This window comes from Lissotriton vulgaris, chromosome 7 (genome assembly GCF_964263255.1).
Source record: "Lissotriton vulgaris chromosome 7, aLisVul1.2, whole genome shotgun sequence".
Taxonomy (NCBI): domain Eukaryota; kingdom Metazoa; phylum Chordata; class Amphibia; order Caudata; family Salamandridae; genus Lissotriton; species Lissotriton vulgaris.
The window spans coordinates 29,175,190-29,193,104 of record NC_141695.1 but is presented as its reverse complement, the minus strand read 5'-3'; the positions used below and the strand labels follow the sequence as shown (position 1 = coordinate 29,193,104).

The 17,915-nt window shown below is 42.5% G+C and overlaps 1 protein-coding gene and 1 pseudogene across 1 annotated transcript; one reads left to right on the top strand and one right to left on the bottom strand.

The window, feature by feature from the left end:
- Window positions 1–14,260: 14,260 nt before the first annotated feature.
- On the top strand, window positions 14,261–15,577 carry LOC147700581 (olfactory receptor 5AR1-like). Its single transcript, XM_086929133.1, has 2 exons — window positions 14,261–14,417; window positions 14,757–15,577. The coding sequence occupies exons 1-2, from the start codon at window positions 14,261–14,263 to the stop codon at window positions 15,575–15,577; spliced, it is 978 nt and encodes a 325-aa protein (XP_086785259.1).
- Window positions 15,578–15,967: 390 nt separating this feature from the next.
- Window positions 15,968–17,436, bottom strand: LOC147700580 (cyclin-A1 pseudogene; annotated as a pseudogene).
- Window positions 17,437–17,915: the final 479 nt, after the last annotated feature.

Sequence of the window (17,915 nt, the reverse complement as noted above, 5' to 3'; positions counted from 1 at the left end):
TGCATCCTAGCTGGAACTTTGCGAACTATTTTGATGGCCTATCTGGTGTGTGTGGTCCATTCTTCCACTGCTGCCAGTAAACAAGAACCCTAATACCTCAACAAATAAATGATCACACTACTTGTTTAATATAAGTACAAACAAAGTGTCCCTGCTATGCAAGAGCAGTTGCAACTCACCTCATAGGCTCATGGCAAATAAATCCACATGTATATTTATGAAAACACCCTACAGCTACCCAGAGTCGGACCATACAAAAGAGGAAACAAATAAATATTTCTTCACACTTTTTCATTTCAATTGTTAGTTTATCTGCAGTTTTATCTGGCACAGAGTAAGCCCCTAGGTGCTCGTAGGAGCTCACAGACCACTTTACAGATGGTTATGTTTCTCTGTGCAAATTTTTATTTTTTTTTAAAACATTTATTTACAATCAAAGGGAGTTCTGGGTAAGATGCCTATAACCTGATTTAGCCAGATGTCCATGTAAGGTGATTGTGATAAAAGGTCGGTGTGTCAAGAAAAACTAGACCCATTTATCAGCTGATGCCATTATCGGAGGAAGGGTCATTGGAATAGTAAGATTTCCATTCTGTTTTGAGGTTTTTGGTAGGACGTGACTGCCTGGTATCTGGTGGAATTGGGTTCCAGACTTTCGGTGCACTGATTGTTTTAGAGTTATTTTCTTTGTTGAATGCAGGAGAATCCAGCCTGAGGGAGACCACACTGTGGTGAGGGTTGACACCTCACATGATTATTCTAAACAAGCGGCTACCTACATCATTATCATATGAAATCTCTACTATTGATGACATAATGCTTTCGCATGTGCTTTATCAACCTTCTTGCTTCATCAAATTTGCTTGAAAATGCTCCATTTATCTACTCTTTTTTCAAAATTTTCTCAGGTGTAAAACCCCCTGACCCCCCTGTAGGTTGTTCGGGCTCGCTCGCTACGCTTGCTTGCCTCAGTGCAACACCACAATAACTTTACGCCTCACCACTTTCAAATGTCACCAGCTGCCACTGATAAGACTATTTACTAGTTTGAATAATTCTTCGAAAAATTGGAGGACATTTTCTATTTTGGGACTGAGTAAGAGATTCTTGCTTCTGTAAACGAGCATTGGTATTTTGTCATTGATTCCTTGTATAACGTCTTGCTAGGCAACTTATATGTTTTTCTCCACACTATACATTTGTTTTGCTTCCTTTTTTAGTTGCATTGGATTTGCTGAGAACCACAGGGTGCATTCTACCAGACGACTTGGCCCCCGGGGCTTCATAGGGAGAAGGAAATCCAGGGAGCTTCCGAGCCAGTCCTCAAACTCATTTTATCTTTATCCAATTTCCCCTTCCAAACTAGGGATTGATTCCACTAGGAAGCTTTTCACAACAAATGGTACCTAGTTTCGACCAGAATTGACTTGCTTAGCGGGGAGGGGCAATTTATCATTTATGCATGGTTGTGTGCAAGGAAAAGGGCACTAAGTGGTGGTCCATCCAATATATTAGGATAGGAGCATCCGCAGTGAGCTCAGTGATATTACAGAAAATAGGATCCAGTAGGTGGCCCCATTTGTGGATGGCTGCCATATCATTAATAAGGTTTTTTTATGCTTTTACTGATATTGTATTATTGTTAAAATGTAGATTAAGATCAACCAGTAATGTGGAATTGGACTTCTGTAGGCTAAGTTGAGCTAATAACTCTGGGAGAGCTTGGCTAAATTCTGAATCGGGACCTGGGGGGCAATACATCAATATTCCTGAAAAGGGGAAGGTGGCAGAGAGCTCAAGATAGAAGAGCAGACTTTCATTTCGGGGAACTTTTATGGTAGTAAATTGTCCTTTTAGTTTGTTTTGAAAGATTATGGATACCCCTCTGTGAAGGTTAGGGTGGGTGCTTTTGGCACAACAGATATCAGTTACAGTGAGTTTGTTCCCCTGACCAAGTTTCCTGCAAGATAAACACTGAAAAAATTATCATTCAGACTGGAGTTAAATAAATTCAGAAAATTCTTGTAGCCATGGATGTTTCATGAGAGGTGCTTGGTTAAAATATGTGTGTCGAACATAGCCGTTGCCTGTTGAGAAGGGTAGAACCCGAGCCTGAGTTAGCACTTTTCTGTTTATTAAAACAGAGCTAAACCCCAGTCACTAACCAGAGGGGGGAAATGTTTTTAGCAGTTTCTTCCTTGGTGGCACTCTCATTGATCCTCCAGAATTGGATAACAACCAAAGTACCGGCCTTTTTAGAATGGTATATAAAAATGAGTTCAGTAAAAAAATAAGAAGCTTATGCAAAAAGTATTGGAGCAAGTAAAAGATTTATCTCAGTATGGAAGTATTTGGATCAGATGGAAAAATATCTCCAAGGGTAAATACACCCAGCTGACTCTACAGTAATGTAGCTAAGCACATATGCAATTTGGAAAAGTACTGGATAAAAGATAAGTCAATGTACTAGATTAATGTATTGTAAAGTATATATGGACAATTTAGTGGAGAGGAAGTTTGGGAGAATCGGCACTTTAGCACCTGCACTTTACTATCTAAGAATTATTTTTGATAACGTGAATAAACAATGGGAGGACACTGCTAGGCTCTCCGCCGGATCGCCCCTCTGCATTTTGGTATATGCAGTGCGTATGACTTGAAGAGTTGGGAAAAAGTTTGTGAGTGTTTCACCAAGGTTGGTGCAAGTAAGTACTTGATATTTCCAGTATCTCTAGACACGAGACATTGCTCGTGTTTCGGGATGGTATCCCTCATCAGTAGAGAAAAGTTCTGGGGTGGCAGAAAAGGCCACCAAACAACCATCACAGGCTTCGTTGCCTCTCAGGCACACAGGTGCGTCTCCCCTAACTATTTTCTCTACTGATGAGGGAAGTTATCCCGAAACCCGAGCCATGTCTCGGGCGATATCCAAAAACCCGGGACATGTATCGGGTCTAGAGATCATCAGTTCAACAAGTACCTACTTGAACCCACTGGGGTGAACCACTCAAGAACTCCATGTACCAAAGTCCCTAGGGGCGATCCGGAGGAGGGGCTAGCGGTGTGCGGTCCATTGCGATTGTTTCTACAAATTGGCTCCCTTGAGCATTGAGCTGACGAGCTCCTGGACGACGCACCTGCGTGCCGGTTCGGGCATCGCGTCCTTTGACGGTTGCTTGGCGGCCTTCTCTTCCACCCCTAATTATTTTCTCTACTGATGAGGGAAGTTATCCCAAAACACGAGCCATGTCTCGGGCGATATCCAAAAACCTGGGACATGTATCGGGTCTAGAGATCATCAGTTCAACAAGAACCTACTTGCACCCACTGGGGTGAACCACTCAAGAACTCCATGTACCAAAGTCCCTAGGGGCGATCCGGAGGAGGGGCTAGCGGTGTGCGGTCCATTGCGATAGTTTTGATAATGTCATAATGTCTGTTGGGAGAATATTTTCTAATGGTAATGATTGCAGAAGTACAAATTTGGTTGTCTGTATCAGTATTCCTTCTTAATATTTTTTTTTCTTTGTTTACTCAGCTCAATAAATTTTTTATAAAAAAGAGTTTTCACAAGAGGTGCTTGGTTCACGTGCGTTGCCCTTTGTCCTAATAACAATCACTCATAAGACATGAACCGCTCCGAATTCTTGTGGGGATTTGTTGAAAAGCAGAAAAGGTTGGTGAGCCCAAAGCAGCATTGTGAGATAGGTACAGATACCATAATCACCCTCCCCAAGTTATCTTAAACTCCTTTGTTATTTTGCTTATTGTGTTTGGAAAGAGAAAATTCCGGATGAGGAAATTCCATTTGGTTTGCAGCAAATCCTCTGTGGCAAGTTAAGACCGATGCTTGAGATCAACAAGCAGGCCCTTACAACATCTTCTAACTGAACCACAAAAAAATCAATACCTTGGGCACGGAGCTCCTGCTCTACTTCCTGAATATTGTGAGAGGAAAGATTTGATTGAAATTTAACTCAAGTTACATTACTACTCTCCGACATGACCGTTAACACTTGTTAATGCATTATAAAAATATGTTTTGTTACCTTAAGTGGGAATATTTTTTGTAATTTAAACTTTTAATCAAATATCTATTTCAAAGTCAATAGTGTTTTCCTTTTGCTCTACATTCAAATAGAATTAATTTACATTAACATAAAAAAAATTGAATTAACTTTTCCAAATTTAAAAAACGTTTTTATTTTTCCCCCTAACTTACCATAAGGAGGTCTCCACACTGAAAATGTAGTCTCCCTACGGCAAAGTACAGAAACAATAAAAAAAGGTTTTATATTAATATTAATGTTAATATTAATGCAATGTAATTGTATATATTTATTTTAAACATAGAACATAAGAACCAATGCTACAGCGCTACTAACTCAATATTCCATGTTTCTATTATTAATTTAAACATATTAAACTAAAATTATTTTGCTGAAGGGAACGCATGCGGAGTAGGAATTACTGCTCTCACTCAACAGGGATCTTTGGGCTCCAAGAAGCTCCAACCTAAAGCATCTCCTGAAGCCAAGATCTTTCTTCTCACCACATCCTTTGCACAGTGGTCCTGCATCTTTGGTGAGCTGCTCGAATTCCTCTTGCAACTCCTGTGTCTGCAGCCTGTGGGTCCTCTTCAGGGTCTTTCTTGACTCCAGTGGGCTCCCTGATTGTTGACGGCCTACTCCAACTCCCCTACTCTTGGTGAGTCATTTGGACCTTGCTGGTTTCAACACTGCACTTTTTTTGGCTACCATGTTGTTTGCAGTTGCCAAGGCATGTTGGTGCTCCCAATGGACACCGAGCCCTCAGCTCTCAATATGTGGCACGAGGAAGCTTGTGAATGGCTTCCAGTCCTCCTCAGCATTGTCTGGTCCACACAGCTGCAGCTCCAAGTTCATCGTCAACTCTCCTGCATCTCCTGACATCTGTGGGTATTCGTCTTTTGTACCTCCTGGTCACTCCTGAGTGGCATAGCCTCTGTCCACTCCACTTGCAGGTACTTCTCAACTTGAATCCACCTTTGGGTTCCTCCAGACATTTTCACCGTATTTTTTAGCAGCATGTTCCCGAAGTCCTCCTTTGGGTTTGACTGTGGTTTGCGACCTCACTTCACACCTATGCACCGGCTTCCCTGGTGTTGGTATCCTGTTTCCAATGGTATCCACAGGTGGGATGACTCTCCAACCTTCTGTCTTCCACTGGGGTTCTTCAGGGTCCATTGGGAAGGGTCTTGTTCTTTAAAATTGCAACTGCAAATTACCCATTGAATTTAAATGAGTGCGCGGTGGAGTTCCCACTCTGCACACAACCTCTGTGAGGTTTCTAGATACTCACCTGGGTGGGCCCTTGAGTCCCCGGCTCTTTACGTTTTATGGGTCTACTCTTATCTTGAGTCATGGTTCGTATTCCCCCATTTTGTATATGGTTGGTCTCCCCCAGGCAACCACTGTGTATTTGTGCTACTTACCTGTTTTATATGCAAAGTATTATGTGCATTGTGTTATATCTCCGGGTAGGAAATATTGTTATGTGTTAGTGTCTTAAAATAAATATATATTTTTATAAATACACTGTGTGGTTCTTTTTCACTTAACCCATACCCTTAAGATTAAGGTTTGGTAAAGCAAGCTGCTTTACACTCCTTCTTGACTAAGCCTGAAGGCTGTTCTCTACAACTACCACTTAGAGAACTTTCTAAGCTTGTCTAAGACCCCTAAAATCACCATAAGAGTTGTCTGGAATAGTGCAGGGTGCTACACTTACATAAGTGAGCACCATTTACTAAGCTAGTTTCTCACATGGGGTGAAGCAAAGAGCTGAGCACAGTCTGAAGCACTTTAATTCACTACCTTCCCCTTTTAACACCCCCAAAAAGCTTCTGAGGCTACGACCGATATCCTCGGGATGTTTCACACCCGTAATGGACACGGCTGCGAAACAATTAGCTGGAAACACGTCAATATATTGTGACAGATAGTGGCACCATGTGAGTTGGAAGATCTGAGCTTAAATAATGGAGTGAAATTGTTGCAGGCATGAAAACGATCACATATAAATACATGTGCAACGTACATGATATTGAGTACAAAACTGCAATTAACCAAGCATGTACATAATTGTCAGAGAAAGTATATGTGAAAAGCAATTGTAAGGACAAAATAAGGCTGACTGTGACTTGAACAGTTCCAGACACAAAATGTAAGAGTGAACATGACACAACAGATGTGACCACGCACTGGGCCCGCCTCCATGGGCGTCCGCAGGGGGGGGCAAGGAGGGGCGCTTGCCCCCCCCGGAGCAACCCTCCTTGCCCCCCTGCAGACGCCCATGAAAACCGTGACTTCAAGACGGTGTTGTCACTCTCTATTCTCTCCTTTCTTTTATTTGCTTCCCTGTGAAATGGATCCAAAAAAAAAAGATGCTTTTTCTGGAAATGTAGTATTTTTCTGACATTTTAATTCCAAAGTGCAGCATTGGGAATACAATTCAAAAAATATGAAAAATAGATAAATAACTAAATAAAGTAAGACAGAGTGGTCGCAAACTGGCCAAACTGATTTTATTCACACTGAAACACATTAGCCCCACTTTTACAGAGTGTGTCAGTGAAGCGCTATTTTTGTTTTCTTGTCTTTGTTTTCCCTGGACTTGGAACTAGTGCACCAATCCTGGAGGTACCAAAATGTGTGGATTGGAAAACAAAATGTGTGCTTCGGCTCTGCGTCCAGGGATGTGGTCTTTTTACCATACTGCTTACGTTTTGGAAGGATATAAGCAATGGCCATTGAAATGGGTCCATTCAGAGCCCTGTAGTCGTGCCCTTAACTTTTCAGGCAAAAGCACTCACTGATTTCTGAATAGTGAGTGTAAAAGCATTAAGGTAACCATGTTGTTCCTGCTTACATTTCCCATGGTTTGCTAAATTTTGCATTCCCTATAAGTGTTTGCTTCTTCCAGGATGTTGTTTCTTTTTTTTTTGTATGCCGCATATTGCTCTTGTCTAGTGCGTAATTTAAATTGCGCATCCAGGCATTTTAGCGGGCAACAATTGGGTTGTAGTTGAAAACAGTGGGAGTTTTTCTCAGTTAGGAAGTACGGTGTTCAGTGGGGAAGAGGATGTGGCAATATGGTCAGAGCTGCTGAATTTGGAACTGGGAACCAGGTTCAGCCTTAATAATCAGCCCACCAGACCACTCTCCTGCGAGAGCACAATCACATGCTAGACCTTAGAAGGCTTCGCAACACCTTAGAAGTCCTGGTGTCTTCGCACCTGCAGGTGGACCTTAGCATGACAAGTGTAGGTTAACCTTCAAGGCTTGTCCACCACTATCCATACTGAAGTTCACCTCCAGTCTTGCGGGCAGGCCTATGACGCAGCACAACCTCGAACAACAGTCACTGAGGTCACAGGATCCTTGAGAAGGGCCAGCTCTAGGGCGGTGCAACCAGTGTGACCGCACCGGGTGCTGACTTTAGGTGAAAATACTCAAAGATAGGGATACCCAAAGAAAATTGTAAAAAACGCCCTGAAAAGGGCCTGGTATCGCCCACCTGAAACACTGCTTGTCCCAAACCCAAAGAAAAACATGGACAGAATAGCATGTGTTACAACTTTTTCTCCCATCTCTAACAATCTGAGAAAAATGATTCTAAAACACTGGCCGGTGATTAATGCAGGTATTTTAGATATCGAGCGACCCCTTTTCGCTTTCAAAAAAAGTAAGAATCTAAAAGACCATCTGGTCCGCGCAGCACTCCCCAGTCCTAACCACTCTTCTACACTTGAGGCAGCATGGGGTCTGTCCCCCATAGTTGGACATGTCAAATGTGGTGGATGCACAGTATGTAATTTGACCATTGAAGTTAAAACGTTTGTGTTCAATAATGTCACTTTTAAATGAAACACTCTCACAGATTGTAACACAAGCAATGTAATTTATCTTGTCCAATGTCCATGCAACAAAAACTATGTGGGTCAAACTTCTCAAAAGATTAAGACCCGTGTTTGCCAGCATAGGAGCCGCATCAGGTGCAGGACAGCGAATGCCCCACTGGTCGAACATTTCATGGAGGCAAATCATGATGAAGACGACATTCGGTGGACTGTACTAAAGGCATTGAAACTTCCCCAAAGAGGGGGCAGCATGTCCAGCCTCCTTAACAAAGAGGAATTGAAGTGCATAATACTGCTGGACTCGATTCAAAACGGACTGAACCGGACTGAGGATTGGACTTCGCTACTCTAGATTTCCATGGACTTCTTTTTAGCAGTTATGCTCATTCAATGTTATTGCGATTCATTACAACTAACATAAATATACTTGTACATATTCTCTCCGTTAACCATACAAGCCTTAAGGTTCAAAGAAAATAGAAAATGATTTGGAACCTATTGATTTTGAATGGTTTACCACTACCATGGCCAAAAATCAGTATTGTTTTAATTGTTTCATAATCTTATGTGTATGATTGCAGAGCACTAAAGGCCCTCACTTCTCATGATTATGAGCACATAACTGCACGTTAAACCACCACAGGATTCACGATTCTAGATAATCATTGGCCTATGGTTAAAAAGTCGCACTTGGCCCAAAATATCGCTGCCCAACCCATTATGGCCGTTGCAACACAACCTGATTGCACAGCTCCTTTTAGTCTATTCCACCACTCCATCATGGCCGCCAAATACAAGGGAGGTGTGCCTAGTCCTCCTTCAGTTTCGGCACTTCACCAGCCTTAACGACCAAACAACGAGACACATGCGAACAGCGGACTCGCGCTGTCACAGCAGAGAGAGAAGACCATTGTGTTTCCTCCCCCCACCCACCGCCGCTTCCATTGTGAAGAAAGGTAAGCAATTTCCCCAGTCCGCCCCAGCAGACAAGCCCTAACTCTGAAGGAGCTGCCCTGTATTGTCAATTATTTTCATTATTCAGCATCGAGCTTGCGGACCAAATTTAAGGAGCTAATTCACTCCGACAATTTAAAAGGGAGAAGACCCTCGTATCCCTGCCTCCCACCCACTGCCGCTTTCATTATGAAGCAAGGTAAGAGCCCACCCTAACCCGTTATTCACGTTAAAATCCAAGGAGTAAACTCAACCCCCCACGAAGGAGGAATCATGACCTCACAACCCTGGTCTGTGAAGGTAACTACCCCCAGGTGCGGCACTAACATTAAATAACAAGATCGGAGCAAGCGCCATTCTCATGAGCACTTGTTCTCCCTTAGTTTTCAGAATGATCGGTAAACTGCCCAACTGCAGTCCAACGTCCAACCAAGCCTCTCACTGACTTGGCAGGTCAGTACCTCTCTCACCAACGTTCACCACCACCCCACCTCACCCACGCCAAACGCAATCCTCCCAAAGTCGCTCATCATATTGCGGCAATTTATTCTTAATCACACTGGTCTATCACCGTCACGAGCACCCAATTATCAGAAAGCTTGTTCTTTGACTAATCTGAGTCACAGACATCTCACCGGCCAATTTTATATGCACTAGCAAACAGACTACAATAGAATCACCAACAATCATTAAGTCACTGCGTCATTTTTTCACTGAGTTACTTTGAAAATGCACGCATGCATAAGGAACCACGATGAAGCACCTTGTCACCTATATGACATCACCAGTCACCGCTATTTCAGATAAATAGTTTACTATGAGATGTGATTAAGAGTGTCCTTTAGTTACACATGGACCTTGCTGAATGTTTTTTAATTCTATGATCTCAGGCGGATGCCTTATGTTGTTTCTCCATTTTTTCCCCCCTTTTTTCACTTTCACAGGCATTCGTAATTTAAACAGGCAGTGATTTAAAACAGTCCTGATGATGATCCCGCCTCATTAGGAGCCTTGGGGATCGAAACGTTGACGCTTTAAAACAGTGTTGCATGGAACTTATTGCATATATTAATCTGTATACACTGTATGTTGAGACTTGCGGAATTAATCATTTAATTCGCAAGCCAATAGTGGCTCCAAAGAAATTCCTTTTTTGCCTGTTAAGCTTTTCTCTTTACTTACCTTTTTCCTTATTCCATGGTTTTTCTATGTTCTTGGGATAGGTACAGTATTGTGCCCTATCTAAATGTTCTATGTGACCTCTTCCAGGTCAACTAATCTCTTGGTATCTCTAAAAATAAAAATTCCTCGCCCGGCTGGGCTTGGAAGCTAAAATATAGTACTTAATGTGGTCTATATTTTCATCTACTTCTATATTGCGACTCCTTAGGACCCTTGTTCCTTTTAATAAACATATGACCCATGGTCCAAAGGCCCCTTTTTGGGTTTCCTTGTTCTCTAAAAACGACTTTAGGTGAAGGCATCATGTTTGCAAGTATATTATGGTTTTAAAAACACTTGCTGCCTCCTTCCTGGCTTCCAGCAATTTTTGGCAACAATAAGAATGTCATGATGACTCCGGTGATTAATGTTGTTCCTAGAGAGAGATCAGAATTTTGTCTAGTGCAAGTTTTGACTCATGGAAAGGTAGCTCAGAGGGTTAATGTACCGGCTGCAAAGAAAATGCGCCATGCAGATCACAAAGTGCGCATAATGTAAATAGGTCAGTGATCTACTGCTTTTGTCGGAGATCCTTTTGTTACTTGCAGTTTATAAGGTAAAATCCTAACTTTGAACAGTGAGCTATTAACTGTCATCTAAGAGCTGCATACAAACAGCAAGGTCTAAATTTGAGCGTTATGTTCCCCCCACCCCCTATCCCCCAGTCTTTGATTATCCTAATGTCCCAAAAAGTGTTCTTTTTGACAGAAATCAATTCTGATTATTAAGGAGAACTATGGTATTACGTTTTAAATTCCGGGTATTGTGTTTCTCCAGACCAATCACTACAAAACTATACGGGCTACTAGTATGGTTGTCATGTGACTCCTACACCTTGTAGTCCTTAGTATTATGTAACATTTTCTATACAGTGATTTACACACATATTGATTGTCTCTGTGTAATGTGTGTGATGTAAAGTGCTCTGACACCCTACAATGGTATGAGTGGCGCTGTAAATCAAATTAAATGCATCTGAGAGAGAGTGGTTATGGAGACTTGGGGGGCACAGTTAAAGGGTGGTAGTGAGGGAATCCATGGCAGAGGTGGTCATTGGGGGGCACTAACAAACATTAATGCACAGGACACCGCCAGTGCTATGGCTGGCCCTGCCCTTGAGACCAGTCTGCCTCACCCAAAGGTAACTCCATTGGCCTTGCTTCAGCAGCAGTAGCTGCAATTCACCATGGATTGGCAATGCAGGATTTGCACACATCAAACTAAGTTCGCAAACTTCACAGTCTCCCTGCTTGTGGAGAAGTGTGGCTCACTGGTTAGAGGAGGCAGACCTGGAAGCAGAGGTCAGCCCGGGACCAGGGTTCAATTCCCGGCTCGGCGGGGTCTTGAGCCCTAAAATGTCCATGGACTCGACAATTCTCGCTCCGGTGCCTACTTGATTCACGGGTTCACACTCTGCAACTCTGGGCAATAGCTTGCTTAATCTCCACAACGGCCCTTTGCGGCGGGATGCCTGGCTTTCACCTTGCGGATACCCTGCCGGGGTTATCTCACAGGGGAATACCAGGACGGGTTCCCTAAGCAAGCGCTTAGAAACCGCTTGGTGATTTGCGCTATATAAATTCCTGTACATTTACATTTACATTTCATTCACAAGCATTTTTAACATGCTGGAAATAAGTATGCAGCAAAGGATGACAACATTATGCCGTAGTGTTGACTAAATTATGCATTTAAAAAAGGCTGCAGCGTAATGCAGTATATTTTCAGATATTTTATTATTTTGACGTGTGTACACATGCTAACAGTCTCTGGAAAGATTTTGCCTTATTAGTACCAGTGTAACATACAAATGCAGCAGTGAGAAAGGTGACCAGTCAACCTTTACAACAGGCCATCCACTCCGCAGCAACACAAGTCACATTTTATATTAACTTTTGATATGTTTGAGCTACAAACAATTTATTAGTTTAAATGGTCAGATCATGCAGCAGATCTTGCATTATGAGGCAAATATGGCCGAGCGATAATTTTAGGGAAAACATTTTCAAACTAGGATATTTTGCCATTCATGTTTGAACTGCTGTTGTTGAAAAAGGGTGAAGTGCTGACGACAGAAACTCCAGGCTCAGAGACAAATGGCTTGTGTGTCCACATTTTATCATATTTGGTGCATTCTGTGATTAGAAGCATATCCCACTTTGTAAATATATTTTAATGTCAATAACTCATTATAACCTTAAATAATCATGTGTATCCATTGGTTGATTAAACTGGGCAGTGAAATGCCAAACAAATACTAAAAACTGGGATGTCTGCGCCTTCTAGCCACACCTCTGGCTCCACCCACAGATACAATCCTTGGGTTATTCCCGCCCTCTGATTCTCCGCCCACTGTTCCCTTACTTTTTTTTCCCCCACTTCGACCACTGTGTAAGACTCAGCATCCCTGGACCTGTGATGTGGCGCAGCTGAGGGCGCCGCATGTGCCACACATTTACGGTGCCGGGCTTCCGCATAAGGGAGCTGGCCATTATTGTATCCCTAAACGTGTGCACGATGTCAGTTTGACATTGACTACAAGTAGAGGGACTCTAAGTTTCTTATAGCTATCATTTGGACCTATACATTTTATTTTGTATAAATTAATTGATTTAGTGTAAAATTTAGCAATGCCCGGGGAATTCTAGTAAAGGGAGCACCCACTGTCAAATCACTAGCGCGTGTGATTGCTACATTATTTATTACTAACTTTGACGGTGTGCTTTAACTTTGGATAAAATTTATCATGAATTCTAGCACCAAGAAGCCAGTATTGGTAAATATGTGTGCTACAAATAATACAGTATATTTAATCTGGTGCTTTAATCATAGGCTGTTTTAAAGTATTCTGATAAAAATCGAATCGTGCTGAAGACAGCCTTGATTGGTGTTGGATCGAGGACCCAGAAGTCTGCACACCTAGCAGACAGAGATAAAGCACCTTGGCAGAAAGTTTAGCGTTTTCCCTACAGGTGGTGTTTGTTGGCCCATGGCAGGGTCAGTCACATGTCCTGGATTCCTGGCATTTAATCGAGTCTATCCTAGTTCTGCGCCTCAGTGTTTCGTGTGCCCCACCTGGCACACATCATGTCGGAGGATGGTGATGACATTAACAATTTGCCCCCCGCCCCCTGGAAAAATGTCTGCGGACGCCCATGCCCGCCTCCTGTGAGTCTGCACGGCTGTATACACATCCTGCTTGAAAAATCAATCAAGTAAACTAAATTCAAAGCCACAATAGAAGCAGATAGTCATGTTGAAATGCACAAGCCACCCTGATGAGCTCAATAAACATGCTGCTTAGTCGAAGACTATCCTTTCCATCATGCCTGCACAGTGTTTAATGTGCAAAATAAATAAGTGCCCGGGTCCTCGTCAGGAGGCCACTTCCACTTGCACCACCCATTGCCGTAGTCAGTGCTGCCAATTACATTGTCAACCCAGCTGCTAACCATCACAATCCTACAAGTGTGACAATTCTGACTGATCCAGGCGCCCAGCTTCATAAGAATGGCTTTGGCAACAGGTATTAGTCTTTTTTAATATATATTGAAATAATAAACAACTTTTGTTATGCTCCTCTCTAAATTGGACAAACACTGCCACCATGTTGCAGATTGTCATAAATGTCAGTGCCGACAATCAAGTGACAGTGCTTAGCACCAGAAAACGCCATCTCAAATAAAGCACTGGGCCTGTACCAGCTCCATGATACTCCCCTCAGTCCCCATTTGGGTTTGATCCTCCTGACTCCAGGCCATTAAGGACAATGTTGCAGTTCCTGAACTTTTAATCAACAAATCACTCATTTAGGATGCTAATTGGTCAAATGAAATCAAAACATGACTACAACATCCAGAATGCATTAGGCTATCGCACAAAGGTCCAGGGCTGGAAACGGTATTAATGACAACCTGGGAAGGGGTGATCACCCACTCTCTCTCAATATTTGGCTACTACCTGGACAGTAATTGGTGGTAACACAGCTATCATCCTTGGGCTGAAGTTACTAGTTGCAACTCAGGTCTTTATTTTTTTAATACACTACAAAGCAATAGCAACAACTTATCCAGATCAATGCTTTTTCATTCAGCTACAATATATTTTGCTTTTCATAATCTTATGTTTCCATTTTCCCCCAGATCTTCCTTTATTCATTGAACAACAGCACAAATCACCGAAATTATGGAAAAGGTGAATCAGACTCGCTTGAGTGAATTTTTAATTTTGGGATTATCGCAAAATCCTCAGCTTCAAGTTCCAATTTTCATTCTCTTCTTACTCATGTATTTATTTACTCTTCTGGGAAACCTTGTCATTATTACATTAATATGCATTGACTGTAAATGTAAATGTATAGGCATTTATATAGCGCACTACTTACCCGTAGGGTCCCAAGGCGCTTCGACCGCTGCGAAACCCTTCCTGGCTTCACAGAGAGATGGTCCCTTAATGGGTATCTCCAGGGTGAGACCAGGCATCCCCGGCGGTCTGGTGGGGCCGTTAGTGAAGATGAGGCAAGCTAATGCCCAGAGTTGCCGAGTGTGATCGCTGATCAGAGTGGGCACCGAGGCGAGAGAATTATCGAGTCCGCTGACCCTGGTCCAGAAACCTGCCGCGCCGGGAATCGAACCCTGGTCCCAGGCCGTCCTCTGCTCTCGGGTCTGCCGCCTCTAACTAGTGAGCCACACTACTGACAAACATCTTCAAAAGCCCATGTATTATTTTCTCATGAACTTATCTTTCCTAGATATTGGTTTGATAACGGTCATCATCCCAAAACTGCTGGCGGTCTGCCTGAAAGCCAAGGAATCTGACAAATCCATCACTTTCTCTGCATGCATTCTTCAATTCTATTTTTGCATTTCCTTCATCAGCACAGAGTTTTACTTGCTGTCGGTCATGGTCTATGACAGGTACCTTGCAATTTGTAACCCCCTACGCTATGCATCTATAATGAATAAAAGAGCCATGATTTCATTGACTGTAACATCCTGGACAATAGGCTGTCTTGACACTATACCACATGTTTTTATGATATCAAATTTATCCTTCTGTGCATCTAATGAAATCAATCATTTCTTTTGTGATCTCACTGCTCTTCTGAAACTATCTTGTACAGACACATATTTCATAAATATAGCAACTTTCGGAGGAGGTATTGTAGCGGGACTTGGTCCTTTCATCTTAACAATAACTTCCTATGTGCTAATCATTTTAAATATCATGAAAATTCCATCCAACACAGGGAGACAGAAGTTGTTCTCCACATGTTCCTCTCATCTGACTGCAGTTTTTTTGTTCTATGGAACTGAGCTTGGTGTTTATTTGAGACCGACCTCAAGCTATTCCTTGGACAAAGACAAGATATTTGCTGTAATGTATATGATTGTCATTCCACTGTTGAATCCAGTTCTTTACAGTTTGAGAAACAAGGATGTAAAAGGTGCTTTGAAAAAATCTATAGGGAAACTAAGGCAGACAAACACAGTACTGCAGTAATTTACTCATTTAAGCTGTACATACAGAAAATATTCTTATCTCTAGCAATGCCCCAGGAATTGACAGAGTTTGTTTATAACATCAATACCAAATGTAAAGCACTGTGGAAATTAAATGTGTCTTTACTTACCAACAAACATCTGGGCAAATGATGACAGGAAATAATTAATGGATTTGTACACATAAATGTAATGTAAGCCATCACTTACTAATTGTTTATTTAAAATACTTGGTACCTTGTACATTTTACACTGATGTAATGCATTTAACATGTATGAAATGGTTAGAGTTCATATTCGCTATAACTAGTCCTCCTTTAAGAGAATGATTGTGAAATCTGAAAGACCGCTCCAGGTGGCAAAAGAAGACTCCTTAATTCACATTTTCGATTAAAAAAAGTTCCACATGGCATAAATAGTTAAAATCCATTTAAAAAAAATTATGCAGCAGGATAGGGACACTTGACCTGCAGTGCCCTTTAGATCAAGTCGGTTGATCAGGAGGTAAGCGCTGTATGTGCTTTCAGTGCATTGAAGAATACTGTTAGAAGGGCGATCTCTTGATTTCGGGTTATTTTAAAGGCAGGACTGATGGAGGTTCTACAAGCGCGACCCTTCGGTACTTGGAGTTCTTGTATTTCTCCTGTATTGCTTGCTGAGGAAGATTGGGTGCTCTAAGGCATGCTCGGTGTAGATCACTCAGGCAAGGCACTATCTCAATCAGTGAATAACCTGTGAAGGAAACCAGATTCTCAGGCCAAAATACCTTATTCATGGTATAGTTCGCTAGACAATATGCAGCTGCCGCCACCAATGACGGAAGATACTTCAAAAATGGCTCTGCATCTAGCAGACTCAGTTCAGCTACATACCTGGCAAAATTCTCAGCTTTGACACAAACTCCATGTCTTTACAAGTACTGAAGAAGGAACTGGTTAATGGTAGGCACAGTTAGGTCAAAAGCCAGAACTTTAAGGAGCAAGTGTTCTATTCGCAGCAGCTGTTTCTTGGTGTAAGTGTCATCGGTTATGTAAACAAATCCATCCACTTCAGGAGGATAAATCTCTTCATATTTCGAAGCAAGAAGAATAGCAGCAGTTTCCACAAGCTGTAGCTTTCCTCTAAGGACGGGCATACAGGACAAAAAGCGGTCCAGGAAATTGACAGCCAGGTACAGTGTCTCTGCTCGAAGTTTATACTCCTCGCCAACTTCAACCAGCCAGTCAATCAAGAAGGAGCGCATTCCTGCTGTGATATCTGGCTGCTTTCGCATGTAGAAGGCTTTCGGACGATGCCTCATCTCTGCTTCACGAAGATATTGATGAATACTCTTCAGAAACCAATAAATCAGTACCAGATTCAGAGTGATCTTCTATTAATTCGTCAGAATCATCTACCACTTGGGACTGGAAAGACGTGTCTACCATCATAGGAGACCCTGTATTGAGATCAAGAACCAGATTAAAGTCATTTTTCACTGCATTTAGATCCAGAGGTGGTTTAGTGGGCTCCACATTTTCAACCTGGAAGCGATTTGTTCTTTGCATCTCTTGGCTCATCCACAAAGATGGAGAAACCCTGTTTGGTGGGCACACATGTAGGAAGGTTCTTCCCAGGGAGAGGGACTGCTTTCTCAGCCCCTGGTAAAAAGGCAACTGAAGGAGCACCCTGGAAAAATGAGCGTCTGTGCTGGTCGTTCTCAGCCAGCACCCCCAGCACGGCTCTGTGGTGAATACGCTGGGGCAGCAGGGCCGGCTGAGGTACGTTCTCCTTCTTCATTATGGCAACGAACAGCTGGGAGTTGTCGTGGCCATAGAAGGTAGTCCTGAAAAACCCACTGGAGGAAGTAGCACGACGCATTGTTTGGGTACAATATTAGCTGGTGCGGTGCTGCAGTTTCGTACGGCTGTTGTGCGGGCAGACAGGTAGTGAACTACAACTAATTGTTTTATGGACTGCGGCATCACACCTGTGGAGTTTCCCATTCCTCGGGTAAGAAACACATCATACAAAAGGAGGCAATAGAGAAAGAGTTTGAGAAGAAATATGCTCCCAAAATGGGGTACCACAGTCAAAAACCAACTGATTAATGTGACATTTAAGATCAATATTCATTACACAAAAAAGGCAAAACTTGAGTTGAAACAATTCCATTAAACCTCCTTGTTACCCTCATGCAAGAGGGCTTCAAATCCCTTGAGACCAGGAAAATGGTGGATACACCTGATCTGCCACCTAGTGGATTTGAAATCTATTACCCATCGGACGACATGGATGGGTCTACCTCAGTGGTGGCTTTGCCCTCATTTGTGGCTGCACCCAACCGGAACTTCAGCTCC